The sequence below is a fragment of the Stegodyphus dumicola genome, chromosome 6, assembly GCF_044657685.1.
Source record: "Stegodyphus dumicola isolate Sdum_Otavi_A_Nest chromosome 6, ASM4465768v1".
Taxonomy (NCBI): domain Eukaryota; kingdom Metazoa; phylum Arthropoda; class Arachnida; order Araneae; family Eresidae; genus Stegodyphus; species Stegodyphus dumicola.
In genome coordinates, this window is record NC_140773.1 from 18,397,627 (window position 1) to 18,419,742 (window position 22,116).

Below are 22,116 nucleotides of genomic sequence, written 5' to 3' on the forward strand. Positions count from 1 at the left end.
GAGGTTTAATCCTCTTGATAACTTTAAACGTATTGTAGTGTTCACAGTTCTCTGTACTACATACGGCTTCCTGTTAATATAAGGCCAATCTTCCACGTTTATTATTTCAAAGTTAAGAGTTTAGTTTTATTTTTATATTTTTACGTTTAGACCATAAGTAGTGGGTCTTTGTATTCCGAAGTACGGAAGTTATTGTAAATAGAGAAAATAAAGGGTTTTGTATACCCTTCTTGTGTATCCTGTCTACTTCCCACAGTTATTGAACATAGCTTTAGTAAGCTCTCTGTTCCGAGTCAGGTCCTTGCATGTTCCCGAAGAAAGTAAGACGGAAAATTGAACCTGATACCTTTATTTATTAAATATCATGTTCTTCGCACTTACAGCATAAAATTAAATTCAACAGCAATATCGCAAAATAATTTTAAAATGAGCATATCTTTAAAATTTCCGATACACAGTCTCGTTCGCTGGAGATAGAATTGTTTTTTATTTTTTTCGTACAGTGTTGCCATTGCTCGCTTTGAAATCGTTGAGTTTGTTAATAAAAATTCGTTAAAGTGTTGCAACATATGAAATAGATAATAAAACATATTCTAAATTTGGGCATCCAAATATCCATATTCGGGTGGAGGATTACGTTGTTCCAAATTTGATGGTTCTAGGTACCGTTGTTTTATCACAATGCGAGAAGCATTCATACATTTATGCAGATTCTTCATTATTTAATTTCTTTAAATATGATACAGGGCGATAGTATTTGGTGGCAACGATTTGAAAAGTGATTCGCCCTTTATAGTGAATCAAGGCGAAATGCCAAAACGAAATTAATAATCCTTTTGGGCAAATTTCATTATTTCGGACAATTTTACTGCATCCAGGCTTCTATGCTACGACTCGAGTACGGTGTCGAAGCAACCGAAAGTATTTAATCAGTCTTTGTGGTAAAACGCGAGATCTGGATCCCCGCATCCCTTACTACTTCCATGGCTGTAAACAAATAACTGACGATTTTCAGGTTCTTTCAAAAACTCGCCAACGACGGAAAAACGAAGAAAATGTGTTAATAATATGAAATATTACGTGGCCAACGGTCGGTTACCTATTTTCAAAATAAAGGCTATTCTTTTATAGAATTCTGACTCCCATAATTCGGCATGTTGGGTTTTATTTCTTGCAAGTGAGATTGTTATTTAAAAAAAATTACGATTTCTTTTATCTAAATTTTAAATAATTGAACTTAATTCACACTCTTAAAGAAGTTGTATTTCACTCTTACTTTTTAATAATTGTTTAAGACAGAAATTATTCGATGTTATACACTAATTTTGCTGAGATAGTATTTAGAATGACAGTTAGATAATTTCTCAATGTTCAGTTTCAATATAAACCATTTGATATATATATGAAAATGCCATGAGTGTTTATATTTTGAAAACAAAAAAAAACATATTTAAGTAAATATTTTTTTGGAATGTTTTCTGTAAATGCAGGACTAATCATAGATTATCCGAAAAATTGTTATTCGGGATTAATTAGTCGGATAAATCGGGCTAGATAACATTATTACACGTAATAAAATAAGTAATTATAAAGAGGTTAGAGAATTTTTGTTATAAATATATTTTACTATAAATCATATAATTATTATATATTAATTAATAATTTCAAGGATGCCGTATCTTACATGTTCATTATTGTGTTTGGATGGGAAGGAAAATAGGCTTCATAAAAGTTTATATTTAAAAAAAATATATGAGGATGCATTCTTTTGCGCATAATCAGTGTTGAAAGAAACAAAATTATGCAATGAGAGTGTAATAAAGAGAGGAAAACTGCATATGAATGAGTTTCATTAATTTCTGCATATACAAAAGTTAAAAAAATAAATGAAAGCTAACTAGAACCAACCAGTTTCTATATTTCACTCTGTCGCCTTCTTCAAATATTATGCATATATTCCATATATTGTGTTACTGATATAGCATTTATTTTCATTCATTTCCCATGACTTTTCCATTCTTCTTTAGAACATTGCGAGCACATTTCAGAATGTGTTTGAGAGGCAGTCTTTTGATAGGAAGAGTGAATGAATATGCTTACAAGGTCGCGCACTTTGAACAGCAGAGAAAAAAAATCTCTCTCTCGTGATGTTAAAAGCTCAAAAGAGAGTTTTATTCAGCAAGTTTATTTGTTACAGCTGGCAGGGAAAATTGTGAAAGGGAAGAGGATATAACTGATTACCAGCAGCTATAAAAACATTAATAAACCGTCTGGGCCATTTTTCCGCAACTATGATCACACTTTCAGTGAGTTTTTTGAATTTTAAACTAAGCTTAGCTGCATTAACAAGACATTTTACCGCATGCTACTATTCGTGACTTATAAGCAGATGAATTAAACTATTATTTACGTCTGAAGATCCTAATTGTGTATTCATCAGATTTAGTGTGGAAACCTTCCGAAACTAAAACACAATGGAATTTGAAGACTTACTGCTAGATGTCGGAGATTACGGGAAATACCAAAAGCATTTGATTTTAATTTTCTTAGTCCCTGCAGCTTCCTTACTTCCATGGTTTACCATGAATATTATGTTCATGGTATCAGTCCCTGATCACTGGTGTTATGTTCCAGAAGTAGCTTCGTCTAATTTAAGCATTTCTGCTCAAAGATCTCTAATTAGTCCTCCGGGCGATCCATGTTGTCGTATGTATGATGTAAATTACACTGAGTTTTTGTCTAATGGAATCTACACTGTGCCTAATGATACAGCTACAAAGCCATGTTCTCAAGGTTGGCAATATGATAAAACCGACTACGAATCAACAGTTGCTACAGAGGTAAGTTTATATTGAATTAAATGCTACTTGAAATCAACACTATAAGATTTGAAAGCTAAAACATTTGCACACATAATTCGTTGACAGAAATATATTCGGAAAAATTTACTTCTGTAAAAATCCAAATAAATTAATTTCTACGTCTTGTAAACCGGTAATGGTGAGGAGTAAAAGCTTTACCCTGTTGCAGCTGCTATATAAAAGGGACCGTGTACAAAATTTGCATGTATTATTTTAAACTGAAGGCGTGGATTGCATTTTCATTTCAAGTTGTTTGTTACGCCACTGAAACGAAAATGCTGAGTTATTCTCTCATACGATAAAGCAGTTCTCTATAAACAATCGTAAAAAATTCTGTTTCTGTTCTTTGTTTCTAGTAATTTTTATTCTATTTACTTTTATTTCATTAAATATTTAGATGCAATTTACTTTAATTAAGCTTATTCGTAATTCATAGTGGTTTGTTTAAAGTATTAATTAGTAATTAAGAAATAAGTATTAAAATTATTTCTTATCACTTGTATCTGTAATCTAAATGCCCATATGCTATTTCAAAATGCTCTTTTTCATTTTAATTATTTAGAAATGTATTATTTATTAATTGACATGCGTAAAATACGCTCGAATAGTTTGAGACTAAAATTTGTATTACGTGAAGTAGAAAAGGTACAAAAAACAAATTTTGTTCTCTACTATCATTTAATAAGCTGTTATTTCGATAATTGTTCAACCAATGTATTTTTGGAGGCAGAACGTTGACTAAGTTCATAAAATTGGTATAATTTTTTAAAGAAAACTAAGCATCACTTAATGAAGTAAAATGTTGATGAATTTTATATAAAAATTTAAAAAGTAAATCTTTAGTACATTTATGAATTGACCTAATGTATTTTAATTAATATTAATTAGCCTAAACAGAAGTTTTTTTTTTTTTTTTTAATATTAGCATTTTCCTTAAGAATTTGAAATTGAATTGCTAGAAAGCAAAGAAGAAAATGCTGCAACAAGAATAATATTAATTTGGATTCTGTAATTTGCATTCTAGGAATCTTCGTTTTCTTCATAACAAAAGTATACTGAAAACATAAAATGATTGTATATGGCATTTAATTTATGTGAAAATAATTTTATGAAATATTACAAGCATGGAAATAATTCTGATAATTAATGAAGTATTTATTTTCTTAGTTAGTCTTATTAATTAAACTTATTAGTCAGTAGATTTTTAATTTGTGTTAAAAGATGTAATGTATCTACAGCAATAAGAATGGAAAATATTGAGCTAAAATCTTGTTTATATTATTTATTCTAAGGTTTTTTTAAAATACAGTGATGCAGAAAGTTTGAATTTTAAGTCGTTAATTAAGGTAAATATTTTATAAAATGTGTAAAGCCTAATACTTTTGTTGCATCTATCTCTCAAGTAACAATATGTGTGGAATATCTCTCATTCTAAAGTTATAGTTTTACCTAATTTCCAATGATTATCATGCCTTTGCTAAGGACACATATTACATACGTTTATAAAATTGAAATAATTTATTTAAAATAATTACAAATCTTAAAATTTCAGTCATAATAATATGTGTTGTTCTGAATGCAAATAATCAAAGAGTATGTAATAAGACACATTTTCTTTAAATGCGGATATTGGTTGGAGCTAAATAAAGTATACAAAATATTATTATTTTAATAATTTTAATGAAATAAAGCAAAAGAATATTAAAATAATAACTAAAGTGTATATCTGGAAGAGAAATATGTCACAACAATAGCAAAAAGCTCTTAAACACGTAAAAATGAGAGTGACATTTTTAAACTATAAATACTTCAGTATAAATCGACATCGATTAAAAAGTGTTGAGATATTTTTGAAATTCATTTAAAAGTAAATTTTTGTCTGTCTTGTTGTAAATCTCAACTCTCATTGCTTCACGTAACTAGTAATGGGTAGATTATTTGTTGCGGTTTTATGGATCATTATCCACTATTTTTGCTAAATTTTATTTTCTCTGAGAATTTTTGCTCTTGCAAATTTTTAAATCTAAGCATTTGGATATCGGACAGTTATTCAAAATAATCTTTTTCATACCGAATTTGTGAGTAATTAAAATATTGAAGGAAGAAATGTTAATATTAATGCTTCCCATTGTTTACATAAAATTATCTTGTCCAATAAAGCGGATATATATATATATATATATATATATATATACGGATCTGAATTGAAATATTGTCCACTAAAAAATCAAAATTAACGTCTTAACGTCAAATAATACTTTACGAATAGCATTACATTAGTCTATGTTAATTGATTAAGGCAATGCAACTCAAGGGTTATCTGACATAAGACTTGATGCTTTCGTGGAGGACATTTCACGGGAAACTGCCTCGTATCCACGTTCTACATGGAAAAACCACCACTGAAAACACCGCTTGGTTACTGGTCGAGCCAAAGCAGCTCTAAAATGTACCACATGTATGGCAGTGTTGAATGTAGCGTGGAAGGTATTATTTTGCAAAGTACATGTTTATAGCATTTATAGAGTATGGAAAAGACGAAGTTCTAGAGCGGACTCAACCTATGGCTTTTTGGATCTTATAGTGTGAGAATACGTTGTAAGTAATTGCACGTCTTTGTTTTCGTCTAATTGGTATAATTGTAAAATTTAATAAATATTTTAAACTTGAATACAATCTTTGAAATCAGTACTATACTGATAAATTCTGTGCGTCTGATCATTCTATGCACAGCGAAAGCATGCAGTTTTAATAATTTTATTTCCTAGATTAATAAATCGATTTTCTTTCATTTCTCACACTAATATATACTATACAAGTATACTTAAAAATGTTTTTGCACGAATAATACTAGCACTCCTTTTATAAACTAAGATATAATAATAACCATGCGCAACATTTTACTTATAGCTGCTTTTGAATTCGGCTTTCAACAACCACCAGTGTATATAAATAAAGCGTGTTTAGGTTTGCATTTATCTGATTGATATATCTGCTTCCTTTAAAACTTTCCGGAAATTTTTATCACGTAAATTCAGCGGGTGTCACTTTCAGTTTCAGATCGGATAATCAACAAACGTTGTGTTAATCTCTCATAACATTATTTGAGGAAAACGAGATTTTTTTCTCTAATGAATAATGCAGTTAGAAATTCGTAAATTAATCTTTTATCCCAGTGCCTTCTTTTTATAATTATTAATAGAAAATTCGTTAAAGTTTTACAAAATGTGAAATCGATAATAAAACAAATTCCAAATTTCAAAGCTGGGCTTCCACATGGCCGTAATCACAGGAGGATTACGTTATTCAAAACTTGATGGCTACCGTTGTTTTATCACAATGCGAGAAACGTACATTGAAGTGCCATTCAGTTAGGGATAGCAAGGGCTATGCATATTGTGTAGCATTGCGCATCATTTATGCGCAAATGAGGGAGCTGTGGTAACATCATATATAGCGAGTACTGTGGTTGTTCTGAATTAGTTGTTGGAATTGCCAGTATTTGACCCGTATTGGCACAAATTTTGATGCAGACGTGAAACTGTGGTATGACTGGTGTCTGTCGGAGAAGCGTTCTCAATAAATGCGTGCAGCGGTTCGTCCGTTAACCTCAGCTATTCCATACACTAAATGCATGCCTGCAAGCTCCCGATTCGTATAGCGTTCCATGCTCTTCGCATGATACTTACCGCTCGAATGAGGCTACCCTCACTTATTGTAATGATGTGTTCTGGAAAGCATTCTCCTCTACAGCACCCCCTCGCGCCGTACAAGGACGTTTCTGCCCAAGTAGCACTGCAACGTCTTAATGACGTTGCAAACTCGTTGCGGGTCATGTTGCAAAAACGTTGCAATATGTCGTCTTTAAGACGGCCAGATATCCACGAAACTCCACTGTTTTTCAACCGCTGCAAAGGTGTCTCTAATATATTGTAATGTATTTTGCAGCAATTTACAAAACAGACAATCTTCTTAGTAGAACATATATTTTATTTCTAGTTCACGGTGATAGACAAATTTCATACAATTCTTAAGTGGCAAAATTTTAATAGTACTCCTAGCTGGCAAAATCGGTGCTACTTTGGTAGACGGTTGCACGGATTTTGGGAAATTTTCGGCAGTTTTTCTTTTGGCGAGTAATACGACTTGCTGGATAAGTTATTTATGGTAACCGATATTTTGTTGACATTTTATTTAAAAAATAATGCGTGTTATTATGCATAAATTCCGTGTTTTAAATATTATTTATGGCTTCTAAATATTAAAAATCAATTTAATTTTGCATTTTTATTTGAAATAAAAATTTTATTCTTTATCATATTTTATGAAATTTTATGCTGTGGATGATGTAATCAGTGACGTCACCTTACTTTAAAAGTAATTGGTTTTAATATCTATAAATTTAATCTTATGTTTTAAACATTATTCATGGCTGTTAAATATTAAAATACAATTCATATTTTCGAATTCCTTCAAAAATGTCTCCTTCAAAGATGAATGTTGTTTTTGATAAGTACCAAGAATTTTTGGTTTCGGAATCAAAAAATTGTCCTTTGAGACTTTATTTTCGCCAGCCTGGCTTTCCTAATCAAAGATTTATTTATAAATTCTTACAAGGGTCAGAGGAAATTTATTTTAAATTTTTGAAAGAAACGTCGCTAATTGTTTCTTCAATGAAGTGCGAAAATGTAGATCACAGATGAAGACCGTTAGAAGAGCCGATTCTGAGACGGCCGTATATGATATTGTGGTCATGTTGGAAGAAATAACCGCTGTAACGGTAAGAAAATTATTAGACATTCCTCCTTTTTTACCAACAATAAACTAATTGCTGTCATTTTAGCTCTAGTGTACGAAGCGTTCTTATTTACTTATTTTAAAGTATTTAATTTAAGTAATATTTTAATTCTTTTAAACGTTGGTATGATGGTTTTTAATTCGATATTCAATTTACGTAATATTTTAATCCAATTAAACGTTGGCGCAATGTTTTTATAGTGGTATTTTTATTCTATTTCTATGCTATATGAAAGTAATAATTTAACCTTTCTTTAGTATTTTATACTCGTAGTAAATGTATTTATTCTATATAATATATATATATATATATATATTATATTATATATAACGTATTTTAAAGTATTTAAATTTAATAATATTCTAATTCTTTTAAATGTTGGATGATGTTTTTTATTTCGATATTCAATTTCAGTAATATTTTAATCTAATTAAACGTTGGCACAATGTTTTTATAGCATTGTGTTTTTATTCTCTTCTTTGCTATATGAAAGTAATAATAACCTTACTTTAGTATTTTATACTCATAGTAAATGTATTTATTTACACTTGCCTGCCATCTTAAAAAACGACATTTTCAACAAAAAAATTAATCCATTATTTCTAACGATATTTATTTATTTATTTTTTTTTTTTTTAAGTTTCGAATACTTTACTATGCGTAAAAACAGCGTTTTTCAAGATGGCTGACGTTTGTAGAAATCGCGCCAACAATTGCGCCAACGTAAATCTCCAAAAATCCGTGCAACCGTCTACCAAAGTAGCACCGCAAAATCTTCAGAATACAAAATCTTTTTAAAACAATATCTCTCGTTGCTGAGTAACGGTTTGATACAAATATGGCGTTGCCACTTCAACAATAATTATATTTATTTATTAAATAACAAGATATTACAATATCTATAATTTACGATAATTTAATTATGATGTCATACCATAGTCATCTAAATACATTAAAGTAAGCTCTTCGTTAAATAGCACACGAGGAAACTTTTTGTTTCCTTTTATTATGAATTTCTTTGTTATCACAACCACATAAAAAGTAAGCGAAGAAAATAGAATATACTTAAATTTAATAAAAAGTAAAACCTAATTTCCAACATTCATTTATTGAGATAATCTAATAAACATACATAACGGCAATATTTAAAAAAGCGCGAATTACACAGGATTTGGAAGAACAGATACCAAACGAAAAGTAATAAAACTGCAATTTGCAACCAATAAAAATGTTGTGTTTTTAATATTACACAATTAAATATCACATAATTATAGATTACAATATTTCATACTAATGCTAATGTTTCCTTAAAACTATTTTTTCGAATATGTGCGGATGGATATACAAATTTTTAATTTCTGCATTTTAGGATAAATTCAGATTAGCATAATCATTTCATACATTGTTTAAAATCTTTAACATTTTTTGCATAATGTACAAAAGACAACATACTATAGAACGTGAATTATTATTAATTTTAATGTATTGATTTCTTGTTATTACATATAGTATCTAATCAGCACTCATATTAAGTACTGGTACCAGTCCAATAATTTCTTTGCATTTTGAAACTAATGAGCATACCATAACAGCTTGAGTTGTTGTTTCTTCTGCATTGATTGCATTTACAGCAAAACCAGAAAGTACCCTGCCGTTGTTCGTTATTTTTGGTTGTATATGAATTAATTCTGTGCACCAGCCTTTCTCTATGAACACAATAATAGAATAATATGAATGATATACGATATAGCACTTAAAACGTTATAACCGAAGCACAATGATAATCCCATGTATCCAAATATTGCACCACTGGCACCACGGAAGATTGAAGAATACCACTACATAATTTTAATCACCGGAAACACAGAAAATACTAAAAGAGAACACTATTTCACTGTACCGACGATTAGCATTGTAGCACGTTGCATCCGATATTTTCTAAACTATGTATCCAAAATTCGAAATTTTGGGGTCGTCTTGTAGAACAAGTATTCGCAAATAAAGTAAGCACAAATTCGGCATTCCCACGATGATTTCTCCTCAATTCAGAGGCTTCCAAACAGGAGCTCACAGCTATGAGTCTTCACTCGCTGAAGGCAGTTAAAATAAGTAGATAGGGAGAGAACAACGAGAAGATTCACAGTGCGTTCTTTGATTGACGGTGCATTACATTTACTTTTAATTTAAGTAATATTATTTATATCAGTTATTGTTTGATTCAATTTCAAACATGAAGTCAGTCTTTTCAAATGCCGGATGGCATCTTTACCAAATTACTTGAAAGAACCGCTTCATAACATGACGTAGATTTTATACATAAAGTGTATTCAAATGCCATCAGATAACTGCTGTACCACATTTCTCAGAGTTTTCGAACAATTTCAGTTGCTTTAAAATAAACTGGCCATCATTATATTCCTGTATATATGTCCTCTTTCTGTATTGAAGCTCTCCAGTATTTAATTCCGACGGTGAATTAGAAAACCGTGAAGAAAAAATTCACGAAAATAAAATGAAGTCTCAAATTATTGCTCAGTTAACACCATGTTCGAATTTGGCAGCTAGCCAAAGCGCGCAAATCTCGAGATGTTCCTTTATATAAACATCCAGTAAATAATATATATGGAATGTCAACGGTCGAAGAACCAATGCAGTGTAACTTTTAGCGATTTATACGACTGCATTAAATCCTTTGACGGTTCTTCTGATAATTTAATAAATTTTTTTTAACTGGCTTAGAAGAATTATTTCAACTGAATAGAATTACAAACAATGTTCACAAGATTACATTTTAAAAAAACATTTATCGGATTTGCTAAAACATTTGTAATGTCAATGTTGCCAAACCCGAGTGTACCGTATACGAGGATTAAACCAAGCATTTTTAATGCATGGAGATGGACAAAAACATAAAAACATGACAAACAGTTCATCAGAATTTTTATAGGTAATAAATTTCGTATTTTTGTTCACAATTTCTCTAACTTTTATGTAAACATTTATTAGTAATTTATCAAATCCATAAAAATTGTTAATATTTCTTTCTTTTATCCATTAATTTTTTCTGTTCTGCTTCTCCTCACTGTCGGTGAGTGTTCCGTCATATATATTCGACAGTCGTTAAATATGCATGGATATACACCTTCTTTTAACATTGGACATTTTCTCGGAATTCTTAAAATAGCCGCATTTTTATTCGTGAACACATCTTCACTCACAATCATATCGAAAATTGTACTTTTTGCACTATATGTGGTAAAATGTTTCATATTATGTCAGCATATTAATTCAAATAAATTGGTCCTTACTTGAAAAATAATAAATAAAGCCATATTTCAGTAGTGAAATAATTACTAACATGAGATTTGTATTGATTTCGGAAATAGGATTTTTTAAAATATATAAAATGCATAACTTAATAACTTACTTTATAGATTAGTTTGATTTTAAAATATTTTTCATAAAAATTATACCAAAACATTTTAAAATCAAATTTTTATGAAAAATATTTTAAGTATTAATTATTTAAGAAAAATTTTGAACAATAATTTAGCACACATTTTTAGTACTAATTAAATTTAATAATTCAAAAGTATTTATATTAAATTTATATTTCATTAGATGAAACTACCGTACATTTAGATGAAATAAAGTAATGAAACATTGCAAAATAAATCTTATGAAGACTTCAGATTCTTGAAAGGGCAGATTTAGTCTCTTTTCATTCTAAAAGTAACGCTGATGAACTATGAAAAAACTGCATAAACGACCACGTTTAAAAGTGTTCATATAATGACGTTTTAGTGACGTCGAAAAGTTCCCAAGATGCAACGGGAAATATTTTGCGTCTTCGCTGTATTGTAAAGAGGTCGTAAAAGTTACTATGACCGCTTTGCAACCTCTCGAACCAGTTTGCAACGGCTTTGCCACGTCATGTGCTACTTGGGTGGGCCATGGGTTCCTATGCAGTTCTCAATCCTTATGACGTGCCCTAACTCCTCCAGAAGTTTGTCGCAACACTTACGGGACACCTTGTATATATTTCCACTCTGCTATCTATTTCGGTGAGTTCAGTTCTGTTATTCTTATATGTTAGTAAATTATACCTTTTTTGTCTTAAAAGTGATGACTTATATTGCTCATATTTTTTATGCTTTTAGTTAATCAGAATGCGATCATTATACAATTATCAACAATTTAAAAGTGGTGTTAACCCTAACGATGCCGCCATATGTGTACATTTGAAATTTAGAAGAGTAATGAAGTATGTCAGTTTGTGCACCAACTTTAATAGTTTCTATGATCAATAGTTCCTATAATTTAGTTTATAATTTAGTTCTATAATTTAATTCTATAATTTTAATTTTATAATATCTATAATTTAGTTTATATGAATAGTTTCTATAATTTGATAGTTTTCTAGGTATATATCTCACTTTCCTAGCGTGCTTTCGTGGTATAGTGGTTTTGCACGCCGAGCCGCTGTTCCAGAGGTCCACGGTTCGATTCTCGGCGAAGGCGTTTGCTAATTTTTCAATCTCTCTTGCTTCCAAAAATTCCTAATGCCTCAACAGTGGCATCCGAACTAAAAGGGTGTTGGATGAGGATTCTCCACACCCCGGATTTGGCGAGTGGGCCCCCTAAAAACGCCAGACACCTTTTAAAAAGAGAAGTACACTGGTGTGCAAAACTTAAGCAACAATGTACATTTTAATCAGAAAGCCATGAAAGTGTAGAAAAAGGGTTCTTGCGTTCAGTACAATGAACACACAATTCAGTAGAAATTTCATGCGTATATGCAAATGTCAAGAAAAAAAGGTCACAAGCTACGTGAGCGTACGCAAAACGCGTACGGTCGGCGCGCTCAACTCGAGATTACCATAAAAGGAAGGATGGAGATGCAATTAAAGACATTCGCTGCAAATACAAGGAGTTCTTTCGTGAAATATTGGCGGGGCGAAGTGTGACCAGTATAGCTGAAGAGTTCGGAATCAACAAAGTGGCGTTTCGCACGTTTAGAAAGCCTTCCATACCATAGGTACAACTGTTAGAAAGGTTGGTGGTGGCCTTCCCAGGAAAACAACTGCAGCAAATAACCGATATATAGTCCTGCAGACGAAAAGAGTCCGAAACCAGTCAGCAAGCGCCACAGCTCAACCATTGTCGTGGTTTACTCTGTCCAAAAACTTTCACAAAGGTGGCCTATGCGCCTGTGGTTCTGAACGCTGCATCCGTTTGAAAGTTGGCATCACCGTTTACAGTGGTGCAAGGAGCGCAAAAACTGGGCATCTCATCAATGGAGTCGTATCCTCCTTACGGATGAGAATCGTTTTAGTACCACCAGCGATTCTCAACACAAATTGATTTGGAGAGAGGTCGGGACGCGGTTTAATCTCAATAACATTACGGAAAGAGACCGTTACGCTGTTCTGAAGATCTCGTCTGGAGAGGCATTATGCTGAACGGGCGGACATAGCTCCACGTTTTCGACAGAGGGTCTGTAACCGGAGATCGCTATTGTCAGGAGGTGATCCTTTCCCATGTGCGTCTGTTGCGAGGTGCCATTGGATCAGACTTCATTTTTATGGATGACAATGCACGGCCACACCGGACTCTTGCTGTTCAGAAGCTACTGAAAAGTGAAGATATCACTCGAATGGATCGGCCAGCGTGCTCCCTTGATTTAAACCCCATAGAACATGTATGGGATGCTTTGGGGAGACGCTTGTGACACGATTATATCCTCCGGGAAACACGCAACAACTGAAACAGATGCTGATTGAGGAATGGGCACTCTCACCTCAAGATTTGTTGGAAAATCTGGTGCTGAGTATGGAGAGACCGTTCGAAGCAACCATTGCAGTATGGGGAGGGCATATCCCATACTTAGGAACACCTGCTTGTTGTTCTTCCTCTTGTACAGACAATCATGTGTAACCTTACCATGAGTTCTATAAAGCCTGCTTTTGTTTGATTCCATACTGTATGCATTGTATTCATTTTTAGAGCAATTATGCTTTCGTCATCGCTTAAATACAAAATGCTGTCTCTTAATTCTGAATTTCATGTCTCTTAGATGATTTCTCGTGGAGTTATGCCAAAAAGAACACCTGTTGTTTGCACCAGTGTATATAAGGTATATCTCCCGCTTTCCTAGCGTGCCATCGTAGTTCTGCACGCTGAGCCGGTATTTCAGAGGTCCGCGGTTCGATTCCCGGCGAAGGCGTTGCTAATTTTTCATCTTGCCTGCTTCCAAAATATACCTAATATCTCTAGATGTTTTTAACTGTATTTGATGTTTTATACTTTTCTGTCCATTTTTTATATTTTCTATGCATTTCTGCCTTGCAGCGAAGTAAGAGCTGAATTATTTGAATGAGAAATACTGTAATGAAATTGGAGGAAATAAAATGCATAAAAAAAATTGTGCGTAATTTAATAGGCCGTACATGGAAGTGATGTAATGTGTCGCGAAAATTATGCTAATGCTTGGCACAGCCCGCATCACGTAGACTTTAAAACGGGTTATGATTTCGTACCAGGCTTGCTCCTGCTTCTTCTTCGGTGTTTGCTTCTGCGGAGGAACCTCTATGATGCCCAAGTAACTGTTAATCCTATTGCATTTATTTTCCATCACCAAGTGGGGCCTACCTCTGTATAAAAAGAGCTGCTCATCTAGAATAAAGAATGATTTATCGCTTATCCAAGTGTCGTTATTTGGAGTCACACAACCAGGGAATTTTCACTTCATAGTGTCCTCATCAGAAGTTTTCTTTTTACTCACCGAGCACTTCCTTTTCATTGTTAGCAAGATCTGCTTGGCTATCCTTTTTATTGTGACAGATTTTTACTTACCGGTTAACTGATTCCGTTTTCATATTATCATTTATGAGTCACTGATAAAGTTTTGTCTATGGAAATATTTTTATTTGTCGAGAAGAATTATCCCTGTTATACGCATTAAATATTAGTTGGAACTTTTAAATTTGATTCTGTCGCTTAGATACTAACCTGTGGACCCAATCTTGTAAGATTCTATGTTCAGAAGTTTTTTTTCCACAGCTTATAATTATTCTGTTCTTTAAAACTCTTCAAAATCATTTAAAAATTTACAGTGGTGCAAGGAGCGCAAAAAGTCTCATTAAGTGGTCATATCATTGTGTTTTCATTTCTTATCATGCTCAGGCTGCCATTACTCAATAATTGAGGTTCACTTTCAAATGGTAGCAACCAATCACGCCTTTCTTCCGGATCAATGCTTAAATACTGCAGAAACTATCTGGTGGCAACCAAAACAACAGTTTCATCCAAAACATGAATATGACGTTCATTTTTTAAAAATTTTATTGCACGTGATGTTTTATATCTTTCTATAATATAAAATTAAAAATTATTTTCATTTAATTTACGTTTACAATTAACTGTGCATTTTATAAGACTCTATTTTTACTTCCTTGTATGAAGTAAAAAGGAAGTATTTTAATCGCGAAAAGTTTCAGGCAGCATATTTCAACGAAAATATCCATTTTGACCGCTATCGATTGCAATTTAACGATGTTTTTGCGTGATATCTGTGCGTAAGGGCAGAATAAAAGACTCGTTTCCTCCAAAAAAAAAATTATAAAACTGATTTAAAATTAATTCTGAAGAGAATTTTTCGTGGCGTCTGTACGAACGTATGTACGTACGTACGTATCTCGCATAACTCAAAAACGAGTAGCCTCAGAACGTTGAAATTTTGTATATAGGACTGCTATAACATGTAGATGTGCACCTCGTATTTTGGTTGCAATCGGCCTCACCAAACGTATATAAATATATTTATATATATGTATCTACTCTATTACCCCGCTCAGTGATCTCAGTTTCTTTACTCTTATATGTTTGTAAATTGTACAGTTTTTGCTTTAAAAATGATTCAATTATGTTGTTTTTGTCTTTTAGTTAAGAATTTTATGCCTTTAGTAAATCTGTGTGTAATATTTTTAGAATTATCAGCCATTTTAAAGTTATTTAAGTATAGTGGATTTGTTGCCAATCTAGAGAAACGTAGCTTCGCAACAACAAAGATAACGCTTTTATTTATTATTGCGAATTAAATCATGCTTAATCCTTTCTGGAATTTTTTCGAGGAAATAAGCGTTTGAAATTCACTTCGTAATTTTTAATATAGATATTTTGAGTTTTATGTATTTTTGCCTTCTCGCGAAGTGAGAACTGAATTAATTAAATGAGAAATACTCAATCGTCTGTGAAAAACTGTTTCTTTTTTGTTTTGTTTGCTTAATTTCGTTTATACATAGTTCTAGTTTTATTATAGTATTTGAATAGAACATATGGCAACGATTAGATAATTCTTTAAATGGTATACATTGTGCATTCTGAGTTATAATATGAATGAAATCTAATACTGTTAAGTGAACCTAGCGCCAGAGTGTCGCTATGGTAAACAAAGTGAATTTTAAAGAATGCATTTATTCTATTGTGCTTTATGCGATGTCGGCGAAGTAGGTTTAATTAAATTAAATATTAAGTTTAAATAAAATGCAAGAAAAAATGCGTATAATTTAATATTCCGTACAAGTCATGTGGTGTACACATCAGATTTTTTACAATTAAAATGTAACCTAATTTCGTTCGTAAGACAATTAATACAGAATATATTTCAATGAAATAAACGCTACAATAATATCACTAACGAAGGCTCTTAACAGAAATTCAATCATAAATTTAGAAAACTAGAAAAATCTAAGAGGGTTGAGTTTTAACGGTTGCCCGAAAGGGTTTTTACTGGGTTTCTTACAGTCTCGCTGAACTCTTCGTCTGCCAGTCTGCTGTTGCACCTCACTCCTAGTAACACGTCTCTTTTTAGTCCAAAGGAATTTGAGTCCCGAAGAACTATTACTTTCGTTTTGGCATTTTGCGTCGGACTCCTATAAATGTCGGTTCGCTTCTCAAACTGTTGCCACAAAATGTTAGAGTCCTGCATTATATTTGAACAAATTAAATAATGGAAAATCTGCATAAATGTATGTCTATTTCTCGCATTGTGATAAAACAACGGTATCTAGAGCCATCCAATTTTGAGTGACGTAATCCTACTGCGATTATGGGCATTTGAAATCCCAAATTTGAAATTAGGAATTTGTTTTATGATCGATTTCATATTTTGTAAAACTTTAACGAATTTTTGAGTAACAAAACTTAACGATTTAAAAGCGAACAATGGCAAAACTGTACGGGGGGGGGGTGAAAAAAAAACTTTTTATCTCCAGCGTGTCGAACTGTGTATCGGAAATTCTAAAGATAGGCTTTTAAAATTATTTTGCGACCTTGCTATTGAACTAAATGTTATGGTTTAAGTGCAAAGAACATGATATTTAATAAATAAAGGTAACAAACAAAACGTTAAAAAACGCCCCTTTGGACTTAATTTAAAATCTAAAACATTTCAGATTGTTTTTAGTCCAAAGGGATTTGAATCCCGAAGGACTATTAGTTTCGTTTTGGCATTTTGCGTCGGACTCATAAATGTCGGTTCACTTTTCAAACTGTTGCCACAAAATGTTAGAGTCCTGCATTATATTTGAAGAAATTAAATAATGAGAAATCTGCATAAATGTATGTATATTTCTCGTATTGTGATAAAACAACGGTACATAGAGTCATCGAATTTTGAATAACGTAATCCTCCAACGAATATGAGCATGTGGATGACCAAATTTGAAATTTGAAATTTGTTTTATGATCGATTTCCTATTTTTTAAAACTTTGACGAATTTTTGATTAACAAACTCAAGGATTTCAAAGCGAGCAATGGCAACGTTGTGCAGAAAAAACATTTTTATCTCCAGCGCGTGAGTCTCTGTATCGGAAATTCTAAAGATATGCTCGTTTTAAAACTATTTTGCGATATTGCTGTTGCACTGGATCTTATGGTTTAAGTGCGAGGAACATGATATTTAATAAAGAAAGGTAACACACAAAATGTTAAAAAACGCCCCTTTGGACGTAATTTAAAATCTGAAACATTTCAGATTTTTTTTTTTGGTTATTATTATCTTTATAGCTTTATTATTAAGCATCATTTTCTTTGAGTTCATTCTGTAGGCTTTTGAAGGCATGATTTTGAAGTGAACATCAAAAGCTTGTAATAGAATATCGAAAGCTTGTAATATGTGAAATACAGTTTATCTAGTGTTCCTTTCAGAACTGTTGCTAAACGAAACAAACACCATGCATATTTTAAATCCAAAGTCATTGAACTTTGCTAAAGAAAATGGAAATCGTGCTGTAGCAAGAATGTTTGGTGTTGGTGGTGAAAGCTTCATACGTAAGTGGAACAGTGGAAGAAAACTGAAATAACAGTAATTAATATACCAATGATAAATGTAGAAAGAAGTAACAAAATGGTTTATCTAGACGAACCTATTGCATGCTGGATGCTAGAAAATTGCCAGAATGGATTAATTTTAGCATGGATGACCAGAATGGATTAACTTTATTTGTCTTAAAGTGGACAAAAAAGAATGCAAATAAAAATGAAAAATTTTAAACAAATTTGAATTCTTGTATCGATTTATGGAACGGAAAAATTCAGTTCTACCGGAAAAGTTTGCCAAAGGTTTCCAAAAGTTTTCCAAAAGTTTCTCAAAGACTTCCGAAAGATCGGGCCTTCAAATTATTAAGTTTCCAGAAGTATGTTATTGACCTACGAAGGCAAAAAAATATTTACTTTCACATATTAGAAATAGAGGGAACTCCAGTAATGTTTGATATGACAGGAACTAAAACAATTGATGTGATAGGAATACAAACGGTTCACATAAAAACAACAGGTCACGAAATATCTTACCTCATTGTAGTATTTTCCTGCTTAGAAATAGCGGACAGTACAAAATGAAAACTAATAGTTATTTTTGTACTGTCCGCTATTCCTAAGTAAATAAACCAAAATATAATTTCCGGAATAGTATTTTCTGGCATATTCACGATAAAGGATGGCTGGACGAAAACAGTGTGAAATTGTGGATAAGAAACGATTGGCAAAAGCCCCCTTAAATAATCCAGAAAGTATTTTAGTTTGGGAATTTCAGATCCCATCTAACGGACAATACGAAGAAATTGTTGAACGAGTGTAATAAATACATGGCATTTGTTCCAGTTGTACTAACGCCATTAGTTCAGCCTTTATCTTCAATCATAATCAATAAACCATTCAAAGAAAATTTAAAACGATTTGGAATACGTGAATGTTAAAAGATAAAAAAACATTTAGGAAAGGAGATAAAATGAGTCATGCCAGTCTCAAGATAGTGCATGAGTGGATAATAACGGTATGAAATGAAATTAAACCCGTCATAAATGAAGAGTCGTTTAAAAATTATCTAACAATCTATATGGACGGAAGATGATTATTTATTTATGGATCAAAGTAACAGCTACATTGCAGATGAAACACATCGATGATGTGCCTGAAGCTACAACGAAAGATGAATATGACAAACTTTTGATGTTATTCGATAATAAGAATTTTCTAGTTCGTAAGGTGTGTCGTTTGTTTGAAATAAACAACGTTTAGGTACATTTTTAAAACAGAAACAAAGTACTAAATTTTGTGTGGTTATCTTTTTCCTTATTTATAAATGTACTATTTTTGTACCCGTCGTCTAGCCAGCACCCACAAACTTCGATCTCATTTTTTGTATTAAAAATGCACGTTATACCCCGGAATATTACGGTACCCATTTGTTTTGATATGAGTAATCTTCTTTTGTTATCAATGTTTATCCATATCAAAACTTCAAAGTCTCCATCAATCTCCTGCAAAGTGCTCAATATAGCAAGTAAACAAACTTCCCACTTCTGGCAGGAAACATTTAATTTTTTTTTTTTTAAATAAGTGAAAAATTTGCTTTTCAAAAACCTCTTAGCCATATGCAGCAGACTTTTAATCTTAGCTGGTGGTTCTCAAACAGCGCGTGACAACAACTTGAGGCTCCATGGCTAGTTTACGAGGGCGCCACGAAAAATTTCAGTAGTTACGCAAACTGAGACTCAACTCATTATCGTTCAAAAATCAGATCATCGAATTGTTGATTAAAGTGCAAGAGGGATGACACTTAAAGGTCAATATACAATCAGTTAACTGTTTTAGAAAAGCGCTTATCATTTTATCAAGTAGTTTAAATATACTTTCAAGAAGATGATTCTGACATGTTCGTTGGACTTCAAGACTCATTCAGGGTCAAAACTGCATTTTACTTCTACGGCAAAATCTTTATTTAGCTGCCTTTCGATAAAAACACAGAAAAATCATTTAACGGCGTATAATAAATGATTCTTTGATAAAAGCTAAATAAATCTTAATTCTGTTTGTGACGTCACACTTTATCGAAGCTGCTATTTCGGCATTCATTTAGAGTCTTGGTGTTCAAACCTAATAGCAGTGGGAAATCCATAAAACTAGAAAACAACGCGACCCCAATGAGAGCGTCGACACTTATTATATACTACTGTAGAGAGATTAGATTATTTCGAAGCCGAAGAGATGAAAAATGAGAAACACCTTCTCCGGGACTCGAACCAAGGACCTCTGGAATACGCGCCCAGCGTGCAGAGCTATGCACCACGAAGGCTTGCTAAGAAAGCGGAAGAAATACCTTATGTACGCCCCCTTTTAAAGCGTGACTGGGATTTTTAGGGAACACAGTCGTCAAATCCTGGGTGTGGAGAATCATCATCCACCACCCTTTATAGTTCGAGCGCCACTGTAGAGCTATTAAGTTAATCGAAGCAGGGAGGATGAAAAATGAGCAATGCCGGGAGTCAAACTACAGATCTCTGGAATACGTGGCAAGCGTGCAGGCCACTACACCGCTAAGGCAAGCTAAGAAGGCCGGAGAAATAACTTATATTATCAAATCAGATTTTTGTATTTTTATTCACCTGGGACCGTTTTTGATTTTAGTGCGGTTTGCTCCTTTTCTTGAAATTTGCCATTTGAATCCTGGTTTTTGTTTTTTTGCATGTAGTTTACTCCGAATTGAACATGGGATAAAATTTAAAACATATTATTTCTTTTAATCTATTTTGCATTATAAATTGTTGTTATTATTATTATTAGTATTATCATTGTTTTAAAAGAGGGCGAAGAGTTTGTTTTATTTTTTAAAACTAGTAAAACTTGCAGAATTTCTAACAGAAACATTTTTGAAAGTTAGAATTTTAAAATACATATAGCTCAATAAAATGAAGAACATCAACTCAAAACAAAAGACTAGAAAAATGCATATAAACTTATAAAACGAAAAAAAAAATTTACAAATTACACGGCAGATTTCATTGAAAATGATTTCGAGCGGCAATCAAACCTTGAAATGTTTTGTTTCGCACCAAATATTTTGAAAGGAAAATTTAGATTAATAAAATTAAAAGAAAACTGAATGCAAAATCTTCCTTAAAAATAAATAAATATATAATGGAAAAAAAATCATTTATAAAGGGATAGAAGGCAGAAGTCTAATTTCCTGGAAAGTATTAAAATAATTCTGGCTAGCAAGAAAGAAAATAATTAATCAAAATTAGGGAAGTCTGAGTGGTAAATAGTGTGACGTATTACAATATCCTCGAAAACATGTTTTTAAAGGAGATCACAGAATGCCCATGGAAGACCTGGTAATCTTTCTTCTACTTAAAGCCACACTACAGCATATTTAACGAATTCTAGAAAATTGGATTATTATCTCTCTTATTTTAGAAGATAAAAAAAATTACAGCTAGAGAAAAGTTCAAAATATTTATGTCATCCATAATTTAGTATTAAAATTCCAAATAACCAATGTGAAATGTTAAAATATGTCTAAAAATAATTATTAACTGAAAATAAGAGTTTGGCATCAACTTTCTTTTAAAAGATTTTTCCCCCTTCACACTATAGTTGAAAACCTAACATCGGAAAATTTTTAGTACGTCGGTTGAGCAAAGATGCGTGAGAAAATTAGCAAAAAGGTCTTTTAAAATTAAAAAAAAAAATTGCAATTAAATTTTCAAAATCATCACGTCGAGGTGCACAGTCGTTCGGAAATTATGCGTTCCGAATTGTATATCTTTGAGCCTATCCGTCTGTGTACTTTGCAACGAAAGTTCGGAAGGCATGTAATTTTTATTTCTTTGTACAAAGTAAAAAAGAAGTATTGTAATCGAGAAAAGTTTCAGGCATCATCTTTCAACGAAAATGTCCATTTTAATCGCTATCGAATGCAATTTAACGATGTTTTTGCGTGACATCTCTATGCAAGGACAGAATAAGACTCTTTTTCCCCAAAAAAATTACAAAACTGATTTAAAATGAATTCTGAAGAGAAATGTTTTTAGCGTTTGTGCGTACGTATGTATGTACGTATCTCGCATAACTCAAAAACGAGTAACCTCAGAACGTTGAAATTTTGTATATAG

At 32.1% G+C, this 22,116-nt stretch overlaps 1 protein-coding gene across 1 annotated transcript in view; it reads left to right on the forward strand.

Moving 5' to 3' along the window:
* Positions 1–2,172: 2,172 nt before the first annotated feature.
* The window catches only part of LOC118196147 (organic cation transporter protein-like), a 53,157-nt gene continuing 33,213 nt past the window's right edge, over positions 2,173–22,116 (forward strand). The window contains exon 1 of the mRNA XM_085818155.1: positions 2,173–2,840. Coding sequence (XP_085674281.1) covers positions 2,475–2,840 — 366 coding nt within the window. The 5' untranslated portion in view covers positions 2,173–2,474. The remainder of the gene's footprint in view (positions 2,841–22,116) is intronic.